Source organism: Xenopus laevis, chromosome 4L, assembly GCF_017654675.1.
Source record: "Xenopus laevis strain J_2021 chromosome 4L, Xenopus_laevis_v10.1, whole genome shotgun sequence".
NCBI lineage: Eukaryota > Metazoa > Chordata > Amphibia > Anura > Pipidae > Xenopus > Xenopus laevis.
This window is the reverse complement of record NC_054377.1, coordinates 101,648,642-101,676,208: the sequence shown is the minus strand read 5'-3', so window position 1 is coordinate 101,676,208 and position 27,567 is coordinate 101,648,642. Positions and strand designations below refer to the sequence as shown.

Below are 27,567 nucleotides of genomic sequence, written 5' to 3'. Positions count from 1 at the left end.
TTTAGCCTAAGGGTAAGGGCTAGGGTTGCCAACTTTTCTCGAAAAAAATATCCGCCTTCCTGTATATTCAGGCCTGGATTTGTGGAAAGGCCACCAAGGCCCGGCACTAGGGCAGCAGGATTTTAGGGGGTGGCATGCAGCTCGACCACACACATATTGGTTCAGAAACACTGGGGATGTGCAGAAGATACAATAGCTTTTTAAATTTCTCGTGCACCAATCCCCATGACGAAAATTTGCCCGAAAGAGGAGGGGACCTGGACGACAAACAGCAATGGGCCATGGGGTGCCCCACTATGTAAATACCTGTGTATATTTATCATTTTTGCCTATTAATAACATTGGGATCAACCACAATTTTTAACGGTCAGGCCAGTAAAGTACCAGCCAAGTGGCAACCCTAGTATGGGCACACGCTGCTATTTCGGGAGATTAGTTGCCCAAAGAAGAAGTGATTTGTCGCTGGGCAAAGTAGCGTGAGCCCTGGCCCTAAGAAATCACAAAATCCATGGATTTATTTCTTAACCCTTAAATCAAGCATCAGCCATCAGTTTTACCAGACAGGCAGATATTGGCCAAGTGAACTTAATGGACAAAAATACAGGGAAATTGAGCTTGTGGCCCTCCAGCGGCTAATATATACGTTCGTGGTGAGATTGTGTAAATTGCAGAAGAACTCAGGGCGAATGAGCAGGAAGCAGAATTCTAGGACAGAGGCCTCAGTAGAGCAATGTGTATGAATGCAGCCAGAGAGCAAGTTTGCTTAGTGCCCTGTTACTGCTGCTGGGCTCCTCATGGGGCTCAAACTGCTGCTGCTACTGCTGGAACAATAGAACTCAAGGCTGTAGATAAAAAGTAAATAGATAAAAGCAGATAAAAGTGATGTTGTATTAATAGACTTGACTCTTCCCTTTTCCTCACATTGTTCTCTATTTTTACCAGACCCCCTCCCGCTCTTTTTTCACATTGTCCATGATACATGAAGAGTAGTTTTCGGATGGAGACGAGAGGCAGCAGCTCCTCAAGTCAAGAGCACAGACCCCCCCTTCTTGTTTGGTGGCGGGAGCAGCCGGGAGAGGGTGGGTTTGCTGTGTGCGTCACTCTCAGCCTGTGAAAACATCTGTGCGCCGGCTCCAGCAACAGCAGCAACAGCAGCAACAGCAGGAGAACAAGCCGGAGTGTGGGAAGGCAGCTGCAGCCCACTATTCCCCCGGCACCAGCAGCCCACTATTCCCCCGACACAGGAAAGCCGGGACATGACTGTACTGACACTGCTGCTGGGAGTATGAGCAGCCTGAATGAAGGTAAGTGTATGGGGGCAGCAGCCGTCTGGGTGTCATGTTCCCAATGCTCAAATGAGTCGGACAAAAAGTGCTGGATGTTGGTGTACTTGCTCCTCTCAGCACCGCCCTTACTTACTTCCCTAGTGCCGGGAATCTGTGTGAGGGGCTAAGTGGGGATTTTCCAGTAGAATGACAGCCGGCCCTTCCTCACTCACCACTATCAGCCCACGTGCTTTTATGCCCTTGCAGTAAGTGGCCATGGGACCTATCTCTGACTATGTCTCAGTTCCCATCCACCCACAAGCCTGTAACACCCTATCCCTCCCATATAACTTGCACAGACAGATTGTGTCACCTTCTATGCACTGCCCATAGTTATCTTCATTCCTGTTAATGGTCAGCTCACTGGCCAAACATTTTCATTTATTCTTAACCACTGACAATGGTAAGTGAATAACTATTATGTAAGCGTTGTCCAGTTGCTGGTTATATTCTGAACTCACAGTGGTGCATGTTGTGCCACACCTCATTTATATTATGGCTTTAACTCCTATTTCATATCAAAACAAGTCATATCATAATAACACATATATGTTAAGCATCCCTTTTTAAAAACGATTTGCTGTAGGGTGAGAGCCGGCACCAAGGACCAAACCCACTTCAGGAGAGAACTGAAATACTTCTGATAACTTAAAACCAGGGATATTTCCAGGGATAACCATTTTTTTAGGGACTGCCCATAGAACTTAATGGCCAACTGGGAAAAGAGAATTCTTACAAAATAGAAGGTAGACAATTGTAGCAGCGCACACCGGGGAAACTCCAAGGATCGCTTGAATCAATGTTTAAATTTAAAAGTGTCCATGTTTATTAATACATCTGATAAGAAAAAACAGCATCTGTGGTCTTTACAAAACAGAAGGAAGTAACATGTACACGTCACTGATTGAAAGGACTAAAGAAGCTGTGCCTGCTCCCCAGAGCTTACAATCTAAAGGTGCTGTTAGTTCAGGTTGTGGGAAGCAGATATAAACAGCCATATTAAAGGGCTTTGTTCATTTTTGAGTTATAAAAAAATGAATAAAGGCCAGTTGAAAAGTTGCCTAGAATTAGCCATTCCATAACACACTAAAAGTTAACTTAAAGGTGAACCACCCCTTTAAGATAATGTTTAGCATGTCATAGAATGGCCAATTCTAGGCAACTTTTTATTGGTCTTCATTTTTTCTTTTTTTATAGTTTCTGAATTATTTGCCTTCTTACTCTTTCCAGCTTTCAAATGGGGTTCTCTGACCCAATCAAACAAAAACAAATGCTCTGTAAGGCTACACATTTAGGGTGTTGTGTTTTCCACAAAAAAAAATAGTTTTCAAGTTTATTTTTTTGGTCATAATTATCATTTTCTGGTTAAAAAAATGTCATTTTTTTTATTTAAAAAAATAAATAAAAATCTAATCAAGCTAGAATGGCATGAGGGCCAAATAACCTTCGTAATATTATTCAACCTGCAGGAAGATGTTATACTGAATCAAGATTAGATTTCTGTTGGCAAATCAAATTATTTTTGGCCCATTGCCATTCTGCATGTTTGCTTTAAATGCCAGATTGTGTGCTACTATTCTAAAATTCTTTCTATCAATTTAATGGGAAATATAAACACATTTGACATCAACACAAAACTTGACATTAACCTTAAGATTATTATTTTAATCCCCACAGCACTTTAGGGTAAGGGCGCACCTGGAGATGCGGGGAGATTTAGTCACCCGGTGAATAATCGCCTCTTCTTTGGGGGCGTCTAATCTCCCCGTGTCAATATGCCTGCACCAATACACTCGCGGCGCTTCAAATTTCGAAGTCACCCGAAGTTTACTCGTGAGGAAACTTGGGGCGACTTCGGAAATCGAAGTGCCGCATGTGCATTGGCGCAGGCGGTTTTTTATTAAAGCCGGCGGAAGACACGGGGAAGCAGTTCGGGGAGATTAGTTGCCCCAAAGAAGAGGCGATTAGTAGCCGGGTGACCAAATCTCCCCGAATCTACAGGTTCTACCCTTAGCAGTTTGTGGAAAATCATGAGTATATGTCACACCTATCACCCTACCCTTTCTGGGAAAAAACATTTTTTTCAAAATGAATCAATTAATAGTGTTGCTCCAGCAGAATTCTGCACTGAAATCCATTTCTCAAAAGAGCAAACAGATTTTTTTATATTCAATTTTGAAATCTGACATGGGGCTAGACATATTGTCAATTTCCCAGCTGCCCCAAGTCATGTGACTTGTGCTCTGATAAACTTCAATCACTCTTTACTGATGTACTGCAAGTTGGAGTGATATCACCCCCCTCCCTTTTTCCCCCAGCAGCCAAACAAAAGAACAATGGGAAGGTAACCAGATAGCAGCTCCCTAACACAAGATAACAGCTGCCTGGTAGATCTAAGAACAGCACTCAATAGTAAAAACCCATGTCCCACTGAGACACATTCAGTTACATTCAGAAGGAAAAACAACAGCCTGCCAGAAAGCATTTCTCTCCTAAAGTGCAGGCACAAGTCACATGACCAGGGGCAGCTGGGAAATTGACAAAATGTCTAGCCCCATGTCAGATTTCAAAATTGAATATAAAAAAATCTGTTTGCTCTTTTGAGAAATGGATTTCAGTGCAGAATTCTGCTGGAGTAGCACTATTAACTGATTCATTTTGAAAAAAACATGTTTTCCATGACAGTATCCCTTAACTCCTAAGAGCAGATACGCATGGTCCGATTCGGCAGATTAGTCGTCTGGCGACAAATCTCCTCTTCTTCGGGGCAGCTAATCTCCCAAACTGCCTTCCCGCCAGATAGAATGTAAATCGCCGGCGGGATGGCACTCGGAGCACTTTGGGTTTGCGAAGTTGCCTCACAAGGAAACTTCGGACGACTTTGGAAAACAAAGCAATTTACATTGCAGCCGACGAGAAGGCAGGGAAAGGCAGTACGGGGAGATTAGTCACCCATCAGAAGAGGAGATTTGTTGCCAGGCGACTAATCTCCTTGAATCTGACCGTGTGTCTCTGCCCTTAAGGCTGACCATTCTCTTGTAAGGTAAACATAAAGGTAAAGGCATAAAAGAGCCATTTGTTACAGCAAAGCTTAACAAATTTGATCGAACAGATCCAAAATGTCACTTGTGGAAATTATGATATTATGTCTGTATATGACTAAAAATACTTTCTGTATACCTTACAAGGATGACAAACAAACATTTTATCATGCATTTTTTTTAATTAGAAGAAAAAAAGTAAAGAAGTGCCTGGAGCAGGAGACTTGTGTTACTGGTAAGAGAAGAGAGGTCCCATTCACACAAACAGGATATGACCATAGGAGCTGCACAACTGAATTCATTCACACGCACAGTACTGGGTCCATGTTTACCAGAGAAGGGAACACTGCCTGTCTCCAATGGTTTATTAGCAAAAGATTACAGCCATGAATTTAACTCTGTTGTTGCCTTGCCTCACTGGTTTTGAACTGCTATATTTATGCAAATGTTATGTTTCAGTTATGGAATAGATCAGAAATCCTAATTTCACAGACTGCACCCTTTTATTCTGGTTCATCTTTGTAGGTCCCAGCTATACCTACCAGGGTGGGGACACCATGGCCTAAATGAGGTTCTCATTTTAGAATTTATTTATTGTAAAACATTTGCATGCAATAGGACTGAACCACCAGACTGTTGTTTCCAATGACTTTGTGCTACTGTTTAGAAGTAATATAAACATTTACTTACTGGATAAGATTTATAGTGATGTATCCCTTAAGGGGAGAGTATGTGTTTTTTTCTTTTTAAAAACTGTTTATAGTCATGGGCAGTTGGATTTGGTGTGTGCTTTAAGGGTGTGTTGGAAAATTCGATTTTGGGAAAAATGATTCGAAAGAGCTTGAGCACAGTATAGTGCTTTGAAATCCTATTAATAGGCCAGAAAAAAGTGAGGAGGTAGGCATCAACACAAGTGGGTGACCACATTGGGAGGTTACTGGGCATTAAAAGTGGATTTAAAGGGATACTGTCATGGGAAAAAAAATTTTTTCAAAATGAATCAGTTAATAGTGCTGCTCCAGCAGAATTCAGCACTGAAATCCATTTCTCAAAAGAGCAGACAGATTTTTTTTATATGGGGCTAGACATATTGTCAATTTCCCAGCTGTCTCAAGTCATGTGACTTCAATCTTCAATCACTCTTTACTGCTGTACTGCAAGTTGGAGTGATATCACCCCTCCCTTTCCCCCCCCAGCAGCCAAACAAAAGAACAATGGGAAGGTAACCAGATAACAGCTCCCTAACACAAGATAACAGCTGCCTGGTAGATCTAAGAACAACAATCAATAGTAAAAACCCATGTCTCACTGAGACACATTCAGAAGCCTGCCAGAAAGCATTTCTCTCCTAAAGTGCAGGCACAAGTAACATGACCAGGGGCAGCTGGGAAATTGACAAAATGTCTAGCCCCATGTCAGATTTCAAAATTGAATATAAAAAAATCTGTTTGCTTTTTTGAGAAATGGATTTCAGTGCAGAATTCTGCTGGAGTAGCACTATTAACCGATGCGTTTTGAAAAAAACATGTTTTCCAATGACAGGATCCCTTTAACACCACATACCTAGGGCATTAAGCCCAAATCACCTTGGAGTTCTTATATATAGTGAATAAAGTACCCCCTCTTGTAAAATATAAAGATATTATAAGTTACAGAGGAGTTCCATGACCATATATAAACACAAAGCCAAGTGTTTTTAGACAGGAACGCCAAGCTGACTTCTAATATCCTCATATTTTGCAACAGGGGGTACTGTATTTATTATTGTACACAAGTTTCAGTGAGTCAGGTGACAGAAATGACATACCTCGGAGTTTTGTGGCCTGTATTAAAACACTATTTTTTTTATCATAATTGTTATTTATAGAGCACTAACACATTTAAGTAGCATATTACTGAAACGCTACATTAGTCCTGCTCCAATCACACGCATTATGGTCAGTTATCAGGAACCAATTAAATGTTTTGGTGTGGGATGAAACTCATGCAGATACAGGGAGAATATGCAAACTAATTACCCAGCTGTGTAAGGCAGATGTGCTGCCTAATGAACCACCATGTACATGGGAGAGTATATTTGCTGTATGGTTTACGTGATACAATGTAAATAGTTAAATTAAATGCTGCTCTGTCAGTTGGTAATTAAATCTTATCAACATAACCTCTCTCTCTTTAACTAGGAACTACTTGTGGGAACAAGAGCTGCCTCACTAGTTCCTGTGAGAATCTCTAAGAAGTACATGTTATCTCTGTGCCATGTGCATCTTTTATTTTTAGGTTCTCTGCATCTGTCAAAATGATTTGGAATTACTCTTTAGTCTACACACAACAGGTTTAGATAGCATTTTTATGGGAACCAGGGTAAAACATGTTGGAATGACTTTTCCAGGAGTGAGAAATAAGATGGCCCCTTTCATTGCATGTTTTTTTGGAAACAGGGATGGCTGAAACGTGGCAAGTTTCTAAATGTACTTTATATATATATATATAATTTCCTGCAGGCAGCCGCACTCGGATCCGAATTTTCTGAATGTGGGTGCTGGTTGAAATATTATGTACAAATTTCACATAGAGCCGCACACCATTTTCTTCTTCGTAAATCAAGTGATATTTATTTGCATAGATTTGTTTTCCAACGTTTCGGCCCTCTTCAGGGCCTTTATCAAGATTTGTTTTCCAACGTTTCGGCCCTCTTCAGGGCCTTTATCAAGGATAAAGGCCCTGAAGAGGGCCGAAACGTTGGAAAACAAATCTATGCAAATAAATATCACTTGATTTACGAAGAAGAAAATGGTGTGCGGCTCTATGTGAAATTTATATATATATATATCTATATATAGATAGAGATATATATATATATATATATATATATATATATATATATATATATATATATATAGACAAATACATATATATATATATATATATATATACACACACACATACACATTCTTTTTATATCTACTTTGGAATCCTAAACTTTCATACAGTTCTTAAACTAGCAGGTGGCTGGTTAAGCTAAATTAAGCTTAGTGGTGGGCAGATGGCTGCCTAAATATTGTCCTTCTTTGCAAATTCACTCCTCTAAAGGACAAAGGCAAAAGGATTGGTGTGGCCCCTTGATATTGTTATCGTTGCCTTAATCATTGGCAGTAAAGCCAGGGCTAGGGTATGTATTTCAAGTAGCATTCTGCTGCTTCTGCTTCCTGCCATTCTTACCTGTGTACTGTTGAAATGTATGCAAGGTTTGTACTTCTATTATTTTTCAGCCCTTCAGATGTTGTTAATCTGTAACACTCCATATGCCATTACACTCCTTCACCACAAAGGTTTGGGTTTGATTGGCCAAATCAGTTTCTAAAGCGAGTTCAAGTTTCATTCCCTATCCAACAACACTTGTTTTATTTTTGTTTAAGCCAAAGGTACCCTAATTATTTTATAAATTAGTGTATCTGCAGTACTGCTAGTTATACGATCTGAAGGTGGGAGGAATCATGGGCAGAAATTACTGTAATACTCAATAAGGATTAAAAGAGGCAAAGTAACGCCAGGAATGGTTGTTCAGCAAAGATATATAACGTTCTTCTCCTGGAAATTAATCAAGAGAAGTTCTGGAAGTGATGTAACTTACCACCTCCCATAATAAACAGTAACCTGTTATTTAGAGTAAGAAAAAAAACAGTACACTTCAGGATGATTACACTTTTTGCCAACTCTGTCCTTGGGAAGCTTTTATTAGCTTTTCCTGTATAGCTTCAACGTGCAATTAACTTGTGTGTGTTTGATATGGTTTGTAGAAAAGTGTCTCTCTGGCAGTTCTTACTAATGTGATCTATGGATGTTTGTCTTTTGCAGAAAGATGATTCCAGTGACGGAGTTCCGACAGTTTTCCGAGCAGCAGCCAGCTTTCCGTGTGCTCAAGCCATGGTGGGACGTGTTCACAGACTATTTGTCTGTGGCCATGCTGATGATAGGAGTCTTTGGTTGCACATTACAGGTAAACAAATTGCTTGTGTGAATGTTATGCACAAACAATTTAGCTTAGACACAGAGCACTTCCCTATTTTTATTTCACTTGCCAGAATTGAGGGGACACTACACCCCAAAACACTAATGATTAAAATAATTGGGAATCAAAGGAGAGATTCTTACCAGAAAATTCAGACATAGATAAGGCTAAATTATTCCAGTTTGAACAGCCAATCACTGAACAATCCACAAGATTGGGGAACACTGCCAACATGCATTTGGTTAGCAACAGGATTATTCTCCAGGGGCAAACAAATCCTTAAGTGATCATTTCAACATAGCCATTAATATGTGTAGCTCCTAGCTACAAGCAGATCACAGGGGAATATGACTCTTTGAAGCCAGCTTTATTTTTCAAGCCAGCATTAATGTAAGCTTAGATTGGGAAACAGTTTGTGTGTTTATTTAATCTAATTAATCGATTAGGTTTTTCACTTCCCAATTTTCCAAACTCCCTAGCAAGTGAGCCTTGGCAACATAGTTAAATACATCTTTGTCTTTTACAAATCCATACCAGAAATTAAACATTTTTATAGCAGAAAATTAAACATTTTTAAGCAGAAAAAAAATGTTCTAGTACTTACTGTAATATGAATTACCTACAAGAGAAAATGATATTATGTATTACCAGGAGCCACTAATAAAGTAAAAAGTTAACATGATGTAACTTGAAGGACTCAAAGTCTAAGCATTAGTTAGTCTGTTACATGCCCACAGAGATTACTAGAAGAGTAAAACTGCAAGTTAATTGCATTTTTGACATTACCAAATGAAAAATTCTCAGCATTTTGGCTTCTCGGTGAAGCCAAAATTTCCTGTAAAAGCTTTCCCATAGGCAATAATGTGAATCGCTGGTGGTAAAACCCATGTGTCAATTCAGTCTCCCAAAATGACTTGAATTTTCCTCATGTAGCAACTTAAAGCGATTTTGGGAGACTGAAGCGACATGTTTACCACCAGCTATTCACATTATTGCCTATGGGAAAGTTTTTAGTCGCCCCCAGAAGCAGAGATTTATCACTAGCGATTAATCTCCTGGTGTGCCATTGCCCTTAATACAATAGACCATATATTGATTTTGATATGCAGGAAAGATATCCCACAGCTGAACTGAACCGTACATACAAGTAAAACAAATGATCTCACCCTTTAAAGGAGAAGGAAAGGAAGAATCACTGAGGGGTGCTAAATATTTGGAACCCCTGTGACTATAATTGCTTACCTGATAACCCAGGCCACTGCTTCTGTTCTCTAAAACTACAAAGGCCCAGTGTATTATTATACAAGCGCCACATCCATCTTCTTCCAGATCCTCTCTTGTCAGGGCATGTGCAGTAGAGTGGAAAACCCAGCTTTTAGCTTAAAGTTTGACTTTTCACTCGACTGAGGATGTGCTGGGCATGAAGAGAAGACGAAGCACAAGACAATTGCTCATTAGGGATTATTACCTGTACATGTGTTTGCACAGCAAATTTGTAAAGCAAATGACAAATGTTCATGTCTTGGAGAAAGGGAGCAGAAAATAATGAAAACATAACAGTTGCTCATAGAATGGCAACCAGGGTGTGAGAAAAAGAAACAGAAGATATAAAAATAGGCCCACAGCAGTGATAAACCAGACAAATGCAAAAGAAAAATAATTTGCAAAAAGTGGGAAAGATGGAGGGAACAGGAAGGGGGGTGTGTGTGTGTGTGTGTGTGTGTGTGTGTGTGTGTGTGTGTGTGTGTTATCCATCCTTGAAAGTGTTTAAATGTTACATATTAAATGCTGATCAGAAACATCTCATGTGAGTGGAATTTATAAACTTGACATTTCAATCTTTTTTTAAAACATTTAAAAACTTCAATGTGCTTCCCTCATATGTCTTTACCTGTCTTATTATTAAATCCTGTGTCCGGGCAGTATGTGTTACAACATATAGCAGGGTTCTTTTATCAGCACTGGGCAATTTTATTGGTTGTCGTGGGAGCAGTTCTGCCCAGTGTTGATTAATAACCTATATAGTCGATTATTTCCCCAACCAATCCTCCAAAAGATTTATAGTCAGGCTCTTCAACAGTTAGGAGAGTAGCCATCTCCACAGCAGTGTAACGAAACATGTAGATTTTATTGAAGCACTACATGTTTCGGACCACACGGGTCCTTCTTCTGGTGCAAGTTGCAATAGTTGATTAATAACCTCCAATGAGTTTAAACATTTTTTTGTGTGTTTTTTGTATACATAGACAGAAAAAAAGATTGGAATTAAAATTTAAGATTATTTAATGTACAGTGTTGCAGTCTTATGGATGTGAGCTTGTCAAGCTGAGGAATAGGGCTGTAGAACATACCTTTATAGTTACTCAAACTTGGTGCATCAAAATTATAATTAACAATAATGTGATTCTTATTGTTTGGGTGATGTAACCACGTTTTGCAAAATAAGTAAATGCAAGCAGTATGTTAATGAGTAAACCTGGTGTCATACGAGGTGTTTTCTCTGCAGCTGTAAATGGATTTTGGCAAGACAAACACAAAAGTGTACATTTTCAGTACGCAACTGGCCCCTTGTGTACACTGACTGATATGCACAGTTAGGCTTGGCATCTGCCTAAGTTGCGACAGAGGTTATATATTTTGAAGGAGAAAACACAAGCCTATGGGGTAGATTTATCAAAGAGTGAAGCTAGAGATCTCCATAGTACGCAGAGTGAAATATGACCTCTCTCCATTCATTTCTATGGGATTTTTAAAGGTGTATTTATCAAAGGGCGATAGCGAAAGTTTACCATTTGATAAATGAATGGAGAGAGGCGGTATTTCACTCTGCGGACTGTGGAGATCTCTAACTTCACTCTTTTATAAATCTACCCCTAAGACTGTTGAAACATGGGTGCCGTTCTTTCTACAGTGCTGCAGCTGCAACAGACTATATCCACGTGTGCACGTTGTGATGCAGCTCACAAGAACTGGCAGCGCGACAGCCTTCCCTCTATTGCCACTTTATTAGCAAGATCCTAATTTCTGGCATAATGTTTCATTTGTAGCACATTTTCACTTTTGTCAGTGTGTAGTTTCCTGAGTAAAAACATTATCAAAATCACTGGAGCGGTATAAGTAATTAGTAACGAGACTTCAGTAACAGTTTAGTACTTTTTATTCACATATCATCAACAGCCATTTCATTTTCCTTAAACGGCAGTGGAAAACTTTTCAATGCTGTAAAAACAGGCATTTCTGGTATTCCAAACTCATGAAAAAGTGAATTCAGTCTAATAGACATTTTATATACAGGACCCTTATACTTGAAATATCTTTTGCAACACGTAATTAATAAGGCAGTGCATAGACTGACTGATTCTTGTTTTTTTCTAAACTGTCCTTTTACCTTTCATCCCATCTGACACAATTCAGATGGACATTCAGTCCTTGCCCAGTTGGAAGTAGCAGCAGCATTTATGTGCCTTGAGTAGAAATTCATTCATATGGCTGTAGCTGCATACGTTATAAGGGGCCGTTTCACTACAGTGTAGCCTGCGTTTGGCAGTACTGTATTCATAAGGGGCAAACATGGAAAGGCATGTAGACCACCTACTTCTCTTACTCACTATTCCTACTCCCACCGCCTTTCTGTTTGCTAACTTGAACCCCATTTATATGTACAAAGAAGGAGTGGCAGGATACAGACAGCACCCAATGGCAGGCAATAAGGACAGAGCTAACATGTGCTGCATACTGCACCCCACTCAACGGCCGGACTGGGGGAGAAATACCGGCTGAATAATAAGCACTAATGGGTGTGCTCTTGCGTTTCTTCAGATTATTGTAATAAATGACCCTCATATTGTCTACATTCTCCCTTATGTGTATAGATATTTCTGCCACTTCTGAAGTGGTGGAGACTTCTCAACAGGACTTAAAACAAAATGTATAGTGCAAAGTTCCTCAGTCCATCTGAGCAAAGTAAAAGTAACTGGTTAGAATGACAAAAGCACGGTCCGCTAAGGGGCACATTTACTAAGGGTCGAAGTAAAATCCTTAGACTTCGAATATCGAAGTTGAAGGATTTACCACAAATATTTTGATCGAACGAAAAATCTTCGATCGTTTCGAAGGATTTTAATCCATCGATCAAAGGATTTTCCTTCGATCAAAAAAAGCTTAGAAAGCTTATGGGGAAGGTCCCCATAGGGTAACATTGAAGCTCGGTAGATTTAAAGTGCCGAAGTAGGTAGTCAAAGTTTTTTTAAAGCGACAGTACTTCTACTATCGAATGGTCAAATAGTCGAACGATTTTTAGTTCGAATCGTTTGATTCGTAGTCGAAGGTCGAATTAGCCTATTCGATGGTCGAAGTACCCCAAAAAAACCTTCGAAATTCGAATTTTTTTTACCTCGAATCCTTCACTCGAGCTTAGTAAATGTGCCCCTAAGTGTTTTACTAAGGATACCCAGAGATCTGAGAGCCGCTCATTACTCAATGTTATTTTAAAAGTATTCTTTTGTAATATATTTATAAATTATGTCAAATCTTTCTCTTTGTATTTTCTTTTTATCCAGGTCATGCAAGGCAAGATAATATGTCTGCCAAAAGTGCAGCCCATTCACAACATTTCAGTCTACAATGTATCCAGTTCTAACTTGCCACTTACTACACCAAAGCCGATATCACCTGGAACAGTGGAGATGAAAGGGTTGAAAACAGACTTGGACCTTCAGCAGTACAGTTTTATTAACCAGATGTGTTATGAGCGAGCTCTGCATTGGTACGCCAAGTACTTTCCCTACCTAGTTCTAATTCACACTTTAATTTTCATGTTATGTAGCAACTTTTGGTTTAAATTTCCTGGCTCAAGTTCGAAAATTGAGCATTTTATATCAATCTTGGGGAAATGTTTTGAGTCTCCTTGGACAACCAGAGCCTTGTGCAAAGTATCTGGAGAAGAACCAGAAGAAAAGGATAACAGAAAGAATAATCTGAGTAAGTCCAACATAAACCAGTCAACATTGGAGAGTCCCTTGGTGAAGACCCAGTCTCTGAAGTCAATTCCTGAGAAGTTTATTGTGGATAAAGCTGCTGCAGGTGCTCTGGATAAAAAGGAAGGAGAACAAGCAAAAGCCTTGTTTGAGAAAGTGAAAAAGTTTCGTGTTCATGTTGAAGAAGGAGATCTTCTTTATGTCATGTATGTCCGCCAAACCATCCTTAAAGTTCTGAAATTTTTATTCATCATCGGATACAATAGCGCTCTTGTGTCAGAAGTGAGGTTTACTGTAGAGTGTAATGTTGACATACAGGACATGACCGGATATAATCATTTCTCTTGCAATCATACAATGGCTCATCTATTCTCTAAGCTGTCATTTTGTTACCTTTGCTTTGTGGGTGTGTATGGCCTCACTTGTCTTTATACATTATATTGGCTATTCTATCGCTCTTTAAAGGAATATTCCTTTGAATATGTCCGTTTGGAGACTGGCATCAACGATATCCCAGATGTCAAAAATGACTTTGCCTTCCTGTTCCACATGATAGATCAATATGACCCTTTGTATTCCAAGCGCTTTGCTGTGTTCCTCTCTGAAGCCAGTGAAAACAAGTTGAAGCAACTGAACTTAAACAATGAGTGGACAGCAGAAAAGCTGAGGCAAAAGCTTCAAACAAATGCATCCAGCCGACTCGAGTTACAATTGTTTATGCTCTCTGGCCTTCCAGATACTATATTTGAGATAACAGAGCTACAGTCTTTAAAGCTGGAAATTATAAATAATGTTATGATTCCAGCAACCATTGCTCAGCTTGACAATCTTCAAGAACTGTCCTTGTGTCAGTGTTCTGTAAAGATTCACAGTGCAGCCCTGGCATTCCTAAAGGAGAATCTCAAGATTCTGAGAGTTAAGTTTGATGACATTCGAGAGCTTCCACCTTGGATGTATGTGTTACGCAACCTGGAGGAATTATATCTGATTGGTTCATTAAGCCCTGATGTATCAAAAAACATCACACTTGACTCATTCCGTGAACTAAAGAGCCTTAAACACTTATTTATAAAGAGTAATTTATCCAAAATCCCTCAAGGTGCTGTTGATGTTTCTGGACATCTTCAAAAACTCTGCATTCATAATGACGGGACCAAGCTGGTCATGCTGAACAATTTGAAAAAGATGGTCAACCTGACAGATCTGGAGCTCATACACTGTGACATGGAGCACATACATCACTCGATTTTCAGTCTGATAGCACTGGAAGAACTGAATTTAAAGGAAAATAATCTGAAGTCTATTCAAGAAATAGTTAGTTTTCAACACCTGCGCAAGCTTACAATCTTAAAATTGTGGTACAACAGCATTACTCATATCCCAGTGGAAATAAAAAAACTGACCAGCTTGGAGAGGCTTTACTTTAGCCACAATAAAATAGAGGTTCTGCCCTCTCAGCTGTTCCTATGCCACAAACTCAGATACTTAGATTTGTCCTACAACGACATACGATTCATTCCCCCAGAAATTGGAGTGATGCAGTCTTTGCAGTATTTTTCAATTTCCTGCAACAAAGTGGAGAGCGTTCCCGATGAACTGTACTTCTGCAAGAAGCTGATAACGTTAAAAATCGGGAAAAACAACTTGTGTTCTCTCTCACCAAAAATGGGTAATTTGGTGTATTTGTCTTATTTGGATATTAAAGGCAATCACTTTGAAACCCTACCACCAGAACTTGGTGACTGCAGAGCCCTGAAAAAGAATGGACTCATTGTAGAGGACACCCTTTTTGAAACATTGCCATTTGATATAAGGGAACAAATGAAATCTGAGTAATGGACTTTAGCAAATCCTAGTCATTACTGGGCATTATTTAAATGTATGTACATGCAATTGTAAACGCTGTTGGTACATAAGTGGGCGGCTATCTATATTGGAAGGTTTGTAATTCAAGGAAAGATTTAGGGGGCTATTTATCAAATGTCGAGTTTGTGAGTTTTTCTTCTACCTCGAATAAACTCACAACTCAAATCTTTGCTTATTTATGAAAAAAATGAATGAGTGCAATCGGGCGGGGAGGAGGAATGGATTACTCAAATTGATCGAGTTATCTGCAAAAAAAAGCTTGAATTGATCGAGTTTTCGAGCACAAACCACCGAAAAAAAAAACCCCATGAAAATCATAAAGTCTAAAAACGTCTTCAAATGGTTCAAGAGACCTCTGCCATTGACTTCTACGTGACCTCAACAGGTTTTAGCTGGAGAATTTTTTTATCTTACTGAAACTACACTCAGTTTTTTTGGGAAAAACAAAACTCGACTTTTGATAATTAACCTTTTTAGAGTCTTATAAATCATTCAGTCCAGAGGACAGGAACACAAGTAATACAGTATATAATGTAAACATAGTAACTTTAGCTATTACTGAAGGTGTTTAGGTAAAATGTTTTGTACCGTGTTAGCCAATCAAAAAATTATAGGATAAAACTTTAAATTTGTAACATGTGGTGTAAAGGTGGTACACCTATGCTGTCATTTTACCCACAGTGCAGCATTCCTCCCCAGAATTCTAGCGTGTATGGCCACCACAACCAGTGGCAAATTTTATGCCACTAGAGGCGCAAAGCTTAATGGCAGTAAGTAAATTGTGCGCAGGTAGGTGCAATTTATATCTGTGATAGCAGAGGTGCAACATGACATACAGTTATACTCTTCAACTGAATGATTAGGTGGCAGAACAGCAAGCACCTAAAGGTGCAATATGTAGTGGAAGCCTGGTACTTTACCATCTGATTAAGCCATGCTCTCACCCTGCCTGCAACTTATGTCTGTGTGCTTACATGTTTTTATGCCACATTTTGAATAAATTTTGACTTTTTATCTTCCGTACATATGGATTCCCTGTTTACGGCAGTCAATGTGCCTGTTTGCTTTGTACCATCTGATTAAGGCAGTTGTAAGTTAAAGGTCTTTCTTCTGCCTCATGCACATTTTCAGTCCAAGTAATGAATATGTATTGCCTAAGGCTCTGTTTGAAAAATCTTCATTAACATAATATTAGTTTGAAAAAAGGGTCCTTTATGGCCCTTTCCCATAAAAATGCATAAAGTATGAATGAAACAGTATTGTGTATGTATTGCACTGTTTGGCCATATACTCACAAATGGCAGACAATTTTATCTATTACAAATTGAAATTCAATAACTAATTTGTACAAGTATTGCAAAAAGGATAACAATCAATTTGAGTTTTAAGTGTTGCTGGTCCTTTAACTAGGGATGCCACCATGTACCAAGAAACCTGATGCTTCATGCCAAAGTTAGTAATAGAGAAAACATTTAGGAAAGCTTGTATTTTTTTCCAGAAAAGGTGGCAAACTTACCTTTAGTATTAAATTATATTAAAGAACACACTAATGGTCATTGACAACAAGGAAGGCAGAATGCAATGCCTTCCTCCTATTTAGAATAGCACTATTCAGTTCAGTTTACTTATTGATGTTTCTGAGATTTGTTGGGGTTGTGGTAAAAGACAAATATGATATTTTTGTGTTCTCTTGGTTACAAGGATCCACATGGCTGGTGGATTTGTATAGACCATTTACAGTATACATTATCTGATAACTGGGAAGAGCTCATTTAGAACTACTGTACATGATATACAAACTGTATAGTATACTTCATATTACTCATTTTGTGCCTTTCCTCTTCTACATTAATAAAATTTGAGGACTAGTTTGATAAACGCTTAGTCTCACTCTCTACCTCTGACTAATGTTTATCTCCTAATAGCTAAGAAGACATAGGTTACAGTGACACATGAATGGCAAAACATACAAGCAAACCTTATCATCTGCATTGTGCTAACAATCGTTAATTGTCCTTGCCTGGAATGGATAATTAGATATCATGTCATCTAAAGTAGTTCTACCTTCTCTGCTGTAGTACTGCCTTCGTGTGGCCTTGGATGGACAAACAAGAGATGTTCTTACAACAAGACTGATGCAAATGCTTCTAATACCTTAAAAAAATATATACATATATATTTGTGTGGGTGTATTTATGAATGTAAATGCATAAAATGAGAAAACATATGCTAATATAGGCTGTACCTGTTGAAAGTATACAGCAGCCTAAGGGTAAGGGCACACTGGGCGATTCGGGGAGATTTAGTCGCCTTGCCACTAATCACCTCGACTTTGCCGCAACCAATCTTCCCGAACGCCTTCCTTCACTCTGCGCCTGGCTAAAATGAAAAATCGGCGGCACTAATCACACACGGTGATTCGTTTTCTGAAGTCGCCCATTTTTCTTTTTAGCCAGGTGCAGAGTGAGGGAAGGCGTTCGGGGAGATTGGTCGCCGCAAAGTCGAGGTGATTAGTCACCAGGCGACTAAATCTCCCCGAATCGCCCAGTGTGCCCTTACCCTTATACTCTTGATACACGCTTAGGAGCAGTTATTATAGGGTTTTAGGGGCCCTTTTATTTTTAAGGGCCATTGAAGGTTAATTCAGAAAAATTTAAACTTTCTTTGCAAAACTAATGTGTACACAGTAAAGTATGATAAAAGAATTTTGTGACTTACTTTGTCCAACTGCTGTTTCAGTGAGTGACTATACAGCGGCATGATCATCCCAGATATTGTACATTTACCCTACAACATAAATACTTCAGCCCTTCCAATGCTAGCGTTTGACTGGTTTGAGTTGCTAAGCAATCCATGATACATTTTTCTGAGGTCCTATTACAGGGAGATTGTCCGTTGGCCCCAAACTGTGTACAGTGGACACAGGAAAACAAAGGTAATGGCCTGTAGTTTTAAGTCCATCTTACAATATTCTGTCTCACCTACTCTGTTCTTTGCAAATGCACAGACAAGTCAAACTGAGTGAACAAGTGCTTCTAATATTGCAGGCACCTCATTACATTACAAATTTAATGGAAACTCATCTGCTCTTAATCCAAATATTTCTTTCAACTACTAAATCTTTTTGTCCAGTTCATTTTAGGGTTTCTTTGTGAAACAATATATTTTAGTCCGTGTTTTACGGTTTTTTTTTTTTTTTTGTTTCACTGCAAAAAATTAACTACATATGTGAATATCAACCACAGTGTTGTTCTTTTCAACAATTTTCTGACAGAACAGGTGCATGATTTGAAATATTTTTTTTTGTCCACGACTGTACAATATAAAATTCATTAAAAAAGACTGATTTAAGCTGGCAATCCACATACCATTAAAAAAAACACAAATTGAATTGGACAAATGATTGCAACCGATATCTTTATGCCATGGATGTTGCTCACTTTGTTGATGGACCAGGCTTGAACATTTCTGTTGGGTCGGCTTAAAGGAGTGGTAATATTGGTGCATGTCTATTGAAGATGACTATAGCAATAGAGCAATCCTGTTGTTTTTGCCCTAAAGGGGACCTATTGTGAAAATTTTAATTTAATATTAGCTTCAGCATTATGAATAAAGAAACTTTCTTAATACAATCAATTAGAAATTCTGTTTCTATCTTCACTATTCCTCTCTCAGCATCTGTTTCTCCTCATTCTGTCTTTATTGAGGAGTTGGGTGTCAGATGAATGATCCAATATATCTTATAGGGGGGCTCCTTGCCTAGAAGATGTATTAGAGCTCACTCTATTAAAATCACCAGAAATCCTGCCTCTCTACATGCAGAATTTGTGCAAAAGGCAGTTATTTTGTTTGTACTGGAATCAGTTATTTGAGTGAGCTCAATAAGATATATTGGATTATTCCTCTGACACCCAACTGCTGCATGAAGACAGAATGAAGAGAAACAGATGCTGAGAGAGGAATAGTGAAGATGAACTTGATTATTTCAGAAACAATACAATTTTTAATTGATTGTATTTAGAAAGTTTCTTGCTTCAGTATGAGGAATTTTATATCAAATTTATATTTTCACGATAGTTCCCCTTTAACATCTGCTTTTTTTTCTATATATGATAATATTACCTGGCCTGCCTGATTGACAACCCCAAGCTTAGCTTCTCAGTAGTGCCACTGACTCTCCAAAGATAACCTAACAAGATCCAAGAGCTGCTGTAGACAATTGTGAAGGCATGGACCATCACAGTTATAGGGCTGCTAAAGTTTTTCTAGGCTTTAATTCAACTTTAATACAAAATGTACGTGTAAACAACTATTATAAGCTACGTATTTCTAGTTCTTTATAATATAGATATTTGTTGACTTATTTGGAGATGCTTATGATCCAACACCGGAAAAAATGTTTGCAATTTGAAATTGGCAGCCAGTGTTGATGGAAGTTAAATGGCAACGCAAGATGTTATGTCATAAAAGGTTCCTGTGTTGATTTTGGCTTCTTCAAATTCAATAGCTATTATCATTCAACTATATCCTGCCTTAAGCTTCATATCTCCCCTGTTGGTAACTGTTTTCTCCTGACTGGGAAAAATGGCAAAAATAGCAAAGAAGGCAGCCAACTTTAGACAAAGAAAGTGCATGTGTTCTTAATGTGCTCATTAGATGCCAATGAAAGCCAAAATAGCTCAGATGTTGCTACTGTAGTCTAACAAAAATTAGATTCTAGAACTCTGTGTAACCTTGAACCCGTCAAATAAGACAAACATCCACATGCAAGGTACACTTGGTACACATTGTACTCTTTGTTCCTGTACTTAAACCGCATAATATCAGCTACTAGTAAAAATGCGCTAATGTCCACCCTACTTTTCATTTTGGTGACTGAAATACATTGACTACCTGATTTGAAGTTTGAGCAGACCTTAGCAACCAGTTAAAATGTAAACATAAGTTATTTATATACCGATTCATTTTCAATAGTAATATCCTATGCAAGGGCGCGGAATAATTAAATTTGGCTGTCTTTCTGTTAGCTGTCATGATAGTGCTCAGCCGATTAAGGGGTTGTTCCCCTTTGAGTTAACTTTTAGAATGGTATAGAGAGTGATATTCTGAGACAATTTGCAATTGGTTTTCATGTTTTATTATGTGTGATTGCCATGTTAAATGTACTTTAATAAAATCCGAACTCCGTGGGCCACGTTTCAGTGGTGCTCTATCTGGGAACTTTCCTGCTCAACAGTTCCATATATACAGCAGTAACCAAGAAGATTCAGATGGCACACACATAGCAAAATGTGCATACATTTTGTGATTTATTTGGATCTCTGCACACGGGTCAAACGGGTCAAATTCGCCCAACCCTTATTCAGAGCCCTGTACTTAAACTATACCCCCCCAAACAATGTAGGTCTCTATAAAAAATATATTGCATAAAACAGTTCATGTGTAAAACCCTGCTTGTAAATAAACCATTTTCATAATAATATACTTTTTAAGTAGTATGTGCCATTGGGTAATCATAAATAGAAAATTGCCATTTTAAAAAATAAGGCCCCCCCTAGAATCGTAGGATTCACGGTGCACACAATACATGTTAGATCACATGAGCCAATTAAAAGACAGCGTTCTGTCTTTTGCTTCCACACTTCGGTTACAGTTCTGGTCAGGTGATCTCTGAGGCAGCACACAGACCATCACAAAATGGTGGTTCAAGGCAAGAGATGTAAAAGGGCAATATTTACTTAAATATATATACCAGTTTGGTAAGATTCTTTAATGTGCCACTTAATTTGATATAAACTATCTGTTGCTTAAAGGAAAACTATACCTTCAAAATGAACACTTAAGCAACAGATAGTTCATATCATATTAAGTGGCATATTAAAGAATCTTACCAAACTGGTCTATATATTTAAGTAAATATTGCCCTTTTACATCTCTTGCCTTGAACCACCATTTCGTGATGGTCTCTGTGCTGCCTCAGAGATCACCTGACCAGAAATACTTCAACTCTAAGGGGGGAATTCACAAAAGTGGAGATAGCCCATTTTTGGAGTAAAAGTGGTGGTGAACTGGAGTAAAATACTTTCTCCATATTCACAAACAGAAATCCACCTAAATTCCAACTCAAATGCCACTTTTCATATTTTAGTGAAAGAAAGACAGTTTACAGACACTTTTATGAATTTATACAAAATATGCGGACTTGTGACGATGAATTAAAGCTTCTTTATTTCTCAAGAATTAACAGTACAAAATGTTCTTACTACTGACGCGTTTCGTGCCCAAAGGCACTTCCTCAGAGTATCTACACTGAGGAAGTGCCTTTGGGCACGAAACGCGTCAGTAGTAAGAACATTTTGTACTGTTAATTCTTGAGAAATAAAGAAGCTTTAATTCATCGTCACAAGTCCGCATATTTTGTATATATGCAGTTGAGAGGAAGTTCCGTAGCCAGGGAACAAGATACGGACATGTGATTGTCTTGAACCAATCAGCGCAACACTGGTGAGAAATTCGTACTTTTATGAATTTGTCTTTCAAACTACATAAAAATGGTGCAAGAACTACATTTTAAAAGACATTTTCTCACAACATTTTAAAAACTGGATTAAAGTATAACTCTTCCCCATGTGTCAGATAAACTCTTTTTGTTCACCCAATTTTCATTTCACATCTCTTGTAGGTGCCCCATTAGGGAATTATTATCATATTAATAGGGATTCGCATTTTATAGTCAGGACACAAGTTTCAGTCTATACTCTATAGGTGTAAAAACAAAAAAAAGTAAAACACTGATTAAACAAATAAAAGTGTATTTTATACAGTTTGATATGTTAAACGTTTTTAACTCACACTTATGTACTGAATGAGGCAATATTAGCCATTTGAGTGAATATATTATCTAAAGGAAAAGTAAAGCTTCCCAGGCTTTATTTTAGTTTTAGCAACAATTAGACACTTGACCTATGTTAATCAAATATATTTCTGAGACAAATCCCTAAATTATGCAAAATATCATTTCTTGTATTTAGACCCTTTTATCTTGTTACAGAATTGGAATTACCCAAACATGTAGGCAGATGTAAAAAGCACAGGTTATCCTGAAAAAAAATGATGTATAATTTTCCTAGGTAAAATAAACCCCCTCCCCAAAAAATTCCAATTTGATGGCTGACTGACAGGTTTAGTATGAGCTCAAGATAAATTTAGAAAAAAATTTCTTTACAATGTGGTACAAAAGACAAAATCTGAAAACTGTCTGTTTAAAAGACAAATTCTCAAAAGTGGAGATAGAGGTTTGTGAATTTGGTGGGGAATCCGACATTTTTTATCTCCACATTTATTTTTTCTCAAGATCACCACTTTTGTGAATTACCCCCTAACTGTAACAGGAAGAAGTGTGGAAGCAAAAGATACAACTCTGTCTGTTAATTGGCTCATGTGACCTAACATGTATCGTTTGTTGGTATGTTTGTGTGCACAGTGAATCCTACTATCCCAGGGGGCGGCCCTTATTTTTTAAAATGGCAATTTTCTATTTATGATTACCCAATACTATTAGAAAAGTATATTATTATGAAAATGGTTTATTTACATGAAGCAGGATTTTACATATGAGCTGTTTTATGCAATATCTTTTTATAGAGACCTACATTGTTTGGGGGTATAGTTTTCCTTTAAGTGTTCATTTTGGGGGTAAAGTATTCCTTTAATGCCCGCTAACAACTGCAAGTGTTAGTATATGGCTCTCTGTCTCCTGGCAGGCTGTACCCACTAACAATACAAGCACAAGTACTTCATGTATGAGCGCCAGCACTTGTAGTAAATGAGGCCTATATCCCCCCAATATATACAAGGGCTCATCTTTACATTTTAGGGCTCTGGAATGTAATATGTGTTCAGGACTAAGCTACTTGTAACAGATTCTCAGCAAATGTAGGGACACATTAATGGAATTAAGACATGCAAAGGAATGATAGAAGGCAATGTTAAAGACAAAAACAAGCCCAGTCTGTAGGAGATAGTGGCACAGTGCTGTGTGATAGTACCCACTGAAATGAGAGTGCCACCTGCCATACATGCCAAATAGTTTCCTAGCTATATGCAGCCAATTATGTTGCTCTGTGAGGCTACTGTTTTATTGTTATTGCTACTTCTTATCACTTTTCTTTATGTGCAGGTCCTCTCCTATTCACTACTAGTCTCTCATTCAAACCAGTGCCTGGTTACTAGGATAAATAAGACCCTAGCAACCAGAAAGCTGATGAAATACCAAACTGACAAGCTGCTGAACAAAAAGCTAAATAACTGAAAAAACATAAAAAATTAACACTAATTGCAAATTGTCTTAGAATATCAATGTCGACCTTGTAGTAAAAATTAATTTAAAGGTGAACGATCCCTTTAAACTGGCTTCATCTAGCCTGTCTCTGCTTCCTATGACATTTGCTGTCTTGGTTACCTGGGACGTCTTTAGGGAGTCCCAAGTCTGTATGAAGGACCCCAATACTGAAATAACAGGGAATATAACTTAATGCCAGCAAATGCCAGACTAACTTAATTTCTATTTATGAGAATGTAAGTAGAGACCTCGATTCTGGGATGGCAGTGGATGTGATTTACTTAGACTTTGCTAAAGCATTTGATACAGTGCCACACAAAAGGTTACTGGTTAAATTAAGGAATGTTGGCCTGGAACATAGTATTTGTACCTGGATAGAGAACTGGCTAAAAGATAGACTACAAAGAGTGGTGGTAAATGGAACATTTTCTAATTGCACCAGTGTTGTTAGTGGAGTACCGCAGGGCTCTGTACTAGGTCCCTTGCTTTTCAACTTGTTTATTAATGACCTGGAGGTGGGCATTGAAAGTACTGTTTCTATTTTTGCAGATGATACTAAATTGTGCAGAACTATAGGTTCCATGCAGGATGCTGCCACTTTGCACAGTGATTTGTCTAAATTGGAAAACTGGGCAGCAAACTGGAAAATGAGGTTCAATGTTGATAAATGCAAGGTTATGCACTGGCAAAAATAATATAAATGCAAGTTATACACTAAATGGCAGTGTGTTGGGAGTTTCCTTAAATGAGAAGGATCTAGGGGTCTTTGTAGATAACAAGTTGTCTAATTCTGGGCAGTGTCATTTTGTGGCTACTAAAGCAAATAAAGTTCTGTCTTGCATAAAAAAGGGCATTAGCTCAAGGTATGAAAACACAATTATGCCTCTTTATAGGTCCCTGGTAAGGCCTCACCTGGAGTATGCAGTGCAGTTTTGGACTCCAGTCCTTAAGAGGGATATAAATGAGCTGGAGAGAGTGCAGAGACGTGCAACTAAATTGGTTAGAGGGACGGAAGACTTAAATTATGAGGGTAGACTGTCAAGTTTGGGGTTGTTTTCTCTGGAAAAAAGGCGCTTGCGAGGGGACATGATTACACTTTACAAGTACATTAGAGGACATTATAGACAAATAGCAGGGGACCTTTTTACCCATAAAGTGGATCACCGTACCAGAGGCCACCCCTTTAGACTAGAAGAAAAGAACTTTCATTTGAAGCAACGTAGGGGGTTCTTCACAGTCAGGACAGTGAGGTTGTGGAATGCACTGCCGGGTGATGTTGTGATGGCTGATTCAGTTAATGCCTTTAAGAATGACTTGGATGATTTTTTGGACAGACATAATATTAAAGGCTATTCTGATACTAAGTTCTATAGTTAGTATAGGTATGGGTATATAGAATTTAATTAAAAGTAGGGATGGGTGTATGTATGGATGCTGGGTTTTCATTTGGAGGGGTTGAACTTGATGGACTTTGTCTTTTTTCAACCCAATTTAACTATGTAACTATATCCCCTATTTTACATTTTAATTATTTATTTTCATTTTTTAATTACATGCCTTCTTCTTCTTCTAACTCTTGCTTTCAAATGGTGGTCAATGACCCCATCTAAAAAAAATGCACTGTAAGGGCAGAGACACACCCTGCAATTCTGGGAGATTAGTCACCCAGCGACAAATACTCTCTTCTTCAGGGCGACTAATCTTCCAGAACTACCTTCCCGCCAGCTAGAGTGTAAATCGCAGGCGGGATGGCACTCGAATCGATTTGCTTTTCGAAGTCGCCCAAAGTTTCCTCGTGAGGCAACTTCGGAAAACAAAGTGCACCGATTGCCGGTGATTTACATTCTAGCCGGCGGGAAGGCAGTTCGAGGAGATTAGTCGCCCTGAAGAAGAGGTGATTTGTCGCCGGGCGACTAATCTCCCGAATTGCAGCGCGTCTCTGCTCTTAGGCTACACATTTATTGTTATTGCTACTTTCTGTTACTCATCTTTATATTTAGCACCTCTCCTATTCAAGTTCCAGTCTCTTATTCCAATCAGTGCATGGTTGCCCGACTAATTTGGACCTTAGCAACCAGGTTGCTGAAACTGCAAACTGAAGAGCTGCTGAATAAAAAGCGAAATAACTCAAAAACCACAAATAAAAAATGCAGATCATAAATTTTGTCTGAATATCACTCCTTATATCATACTAAAAGTTAATTTAAAGGTGAACAACCCCTTTAACTCCTGGTTGTTTCTATTTAAACAATATTGCAGAAGTCTTAATTCCCCAGCAAAGACAAGTCTGTTAATCAGGTGCCTTGTCTTACATTGTATCAATAGCCTGAGCCACCAGGGCAGGGAAATAGAAAGGGACAGACAAACAGGGCTTTCAATAGCAATACATATACAAATAACTTAAAAAACATAGAAACATTGTAATCAATGTATATTGCGAAGTTGCTTAGAATCATGTTTTCTTTTTTAGGCAACAATTATTTTTTGTGTTGACGTTCCCTTTAAAACTTACCTATAGGTCATGTTGATTGGTTTTCTCTGATAGGCTGGTTTTTGTAAGTAATTGTTTCCTGAAATTTCTAAACCTGGTTGTTTTGCCAACCTGACTTTCCTTTCTCAACCTGTCAAAATTTTTAACACTTATGGACTACTGAAACACAAAAATGGCAGCCTCCTCATATAGGAACATTGGGGATCAGATAGATAATGTAAAAGCATCAGGCAGTACTTTTATGGCAAAATGATCAAGCACATGCAAAGACAATGTTATGATAGATAAAAAAAAAAGTTTAATTTCTGGTGTCAGTATCTCTTTAAGAACCTTGATAATGACCCAAACTAGATTCTACTGTCTTAGGGTAGGACTACATGGACGCTTTTGTCGCGATCTGACGCGCTGCGACAAAACGCCTGCAACAAGTCGCATGCGGCAGAACTAAAGTAAGAGATAGAAATGTCGGATGAAGTTGCAGCGTTGATCCGACACAACACGACGACTGTTGGATGTAGACGCAGCATGCAGTGTCTGCATCTGACAGTCGTGTCGCGTCGGATCAACGCTGCAACTTCATCCGCGTCGGATCCCCCTGAAAACGTCCCATGTAGCCCTACCCTTATTATCTAAAAGGCTTTACAGGCCTGGTGACTAGATGGAGCAGCTGGATCTTTTCTCTGACAAGTTTAGCTTGAGATAATGATGGCACAAGGTTTAAGGTCTGAAATGTATCTTGTGGCTCTTGTAAAAAACAAAATAAAGTGGAAATAAATCATTAAAAAGGTTCAGCGCTACATGGTGTACTTTCCTTTTGTTTTCATAGATAATCCTTCATCGCCCTTCCTTTCTATTTTCCATGAAAGATTCAGAGAAAAGGTGAAGGCCAAGTGGACCGGGCCGCAGCATTTCCTGTTTATACAATACAGAAGAACCATTGTGTTTATCTGCTTCCATAGTCTGTCTCCTTGCAGTTTCCTTCATTGGATAAAGGGAGTAGATCTTTCACATATTTACATGAACATCTCAATGCACATCTCTGCTGTCCAGGACACTCACAAATATCCAAAATGAAAAGCAGTTAAAGTTCACCTTTAAAGCGATACGTCCCTATAAAAATCATAGGAACAAGTCCATATCTAGGAGGTGCTGCGCACAGTATAGTTTCCAAAAAGAGCCAGCCCCGCAAACTTTTGTGAAGCCGACCCTCTGACACAGCTAAATGATCTTCTGTATTGCTTCAGGGACGCTGGGCTGGGGGCAGAGCGATCCCTCCCATAGGCTGAAGTCCTGTTTTCATTTGTAATTAGCCTATGGAAGATCATGCTGCCCCCAGTCCCATGTCACTGAAACAACACAGAAGATCATTTACCAGTATCGAAGGGTCGGCTTAACAAAGGTTAACGGGGCTGCAGGCGTCTTTGTTAGGCTTTTAGAGAAAACTATTTGGCACGCAGCGTCTCCATGATATGAACACGTTCCTATGATTTTTATAGGTATCGATTTCAGTTAACTTTT

At 38.6% G+C, this 27,567-nt stretch overlaps 1 protein-coding gene across 1 annotated transcript; it reads left to right on the top strand.

Moving 5' to 3' along the window:
- The first annotated feature begins 835 nt into the window (after window positions 1-835).
- Window positions 836-17,091, top strand: lrrc8c.L (leucine rich repeat containing 8 VRAC subunit C L homeolog). The gene is made up of 3 exons (XM_018258590.2): window positions 836-1,304; window positions 8,222-8,363; window positions 12,935-17,091. Exons 2-3 carry the CDS (start codon window positions 8,226-8,228, stop codon window positions 15,185-15,187), a joined length of 2,391 nt encoding a protein of 796 aa, XP_018114079.1. The 5' UTR covers window positions 836-1,304; window positions 8,222-8,225; the 3' UTR covers window positions 15,188-17,091.
- The last annotated feature ends 10,476 nt before the right edge of the window (window positions 17,092-27,567 follow it).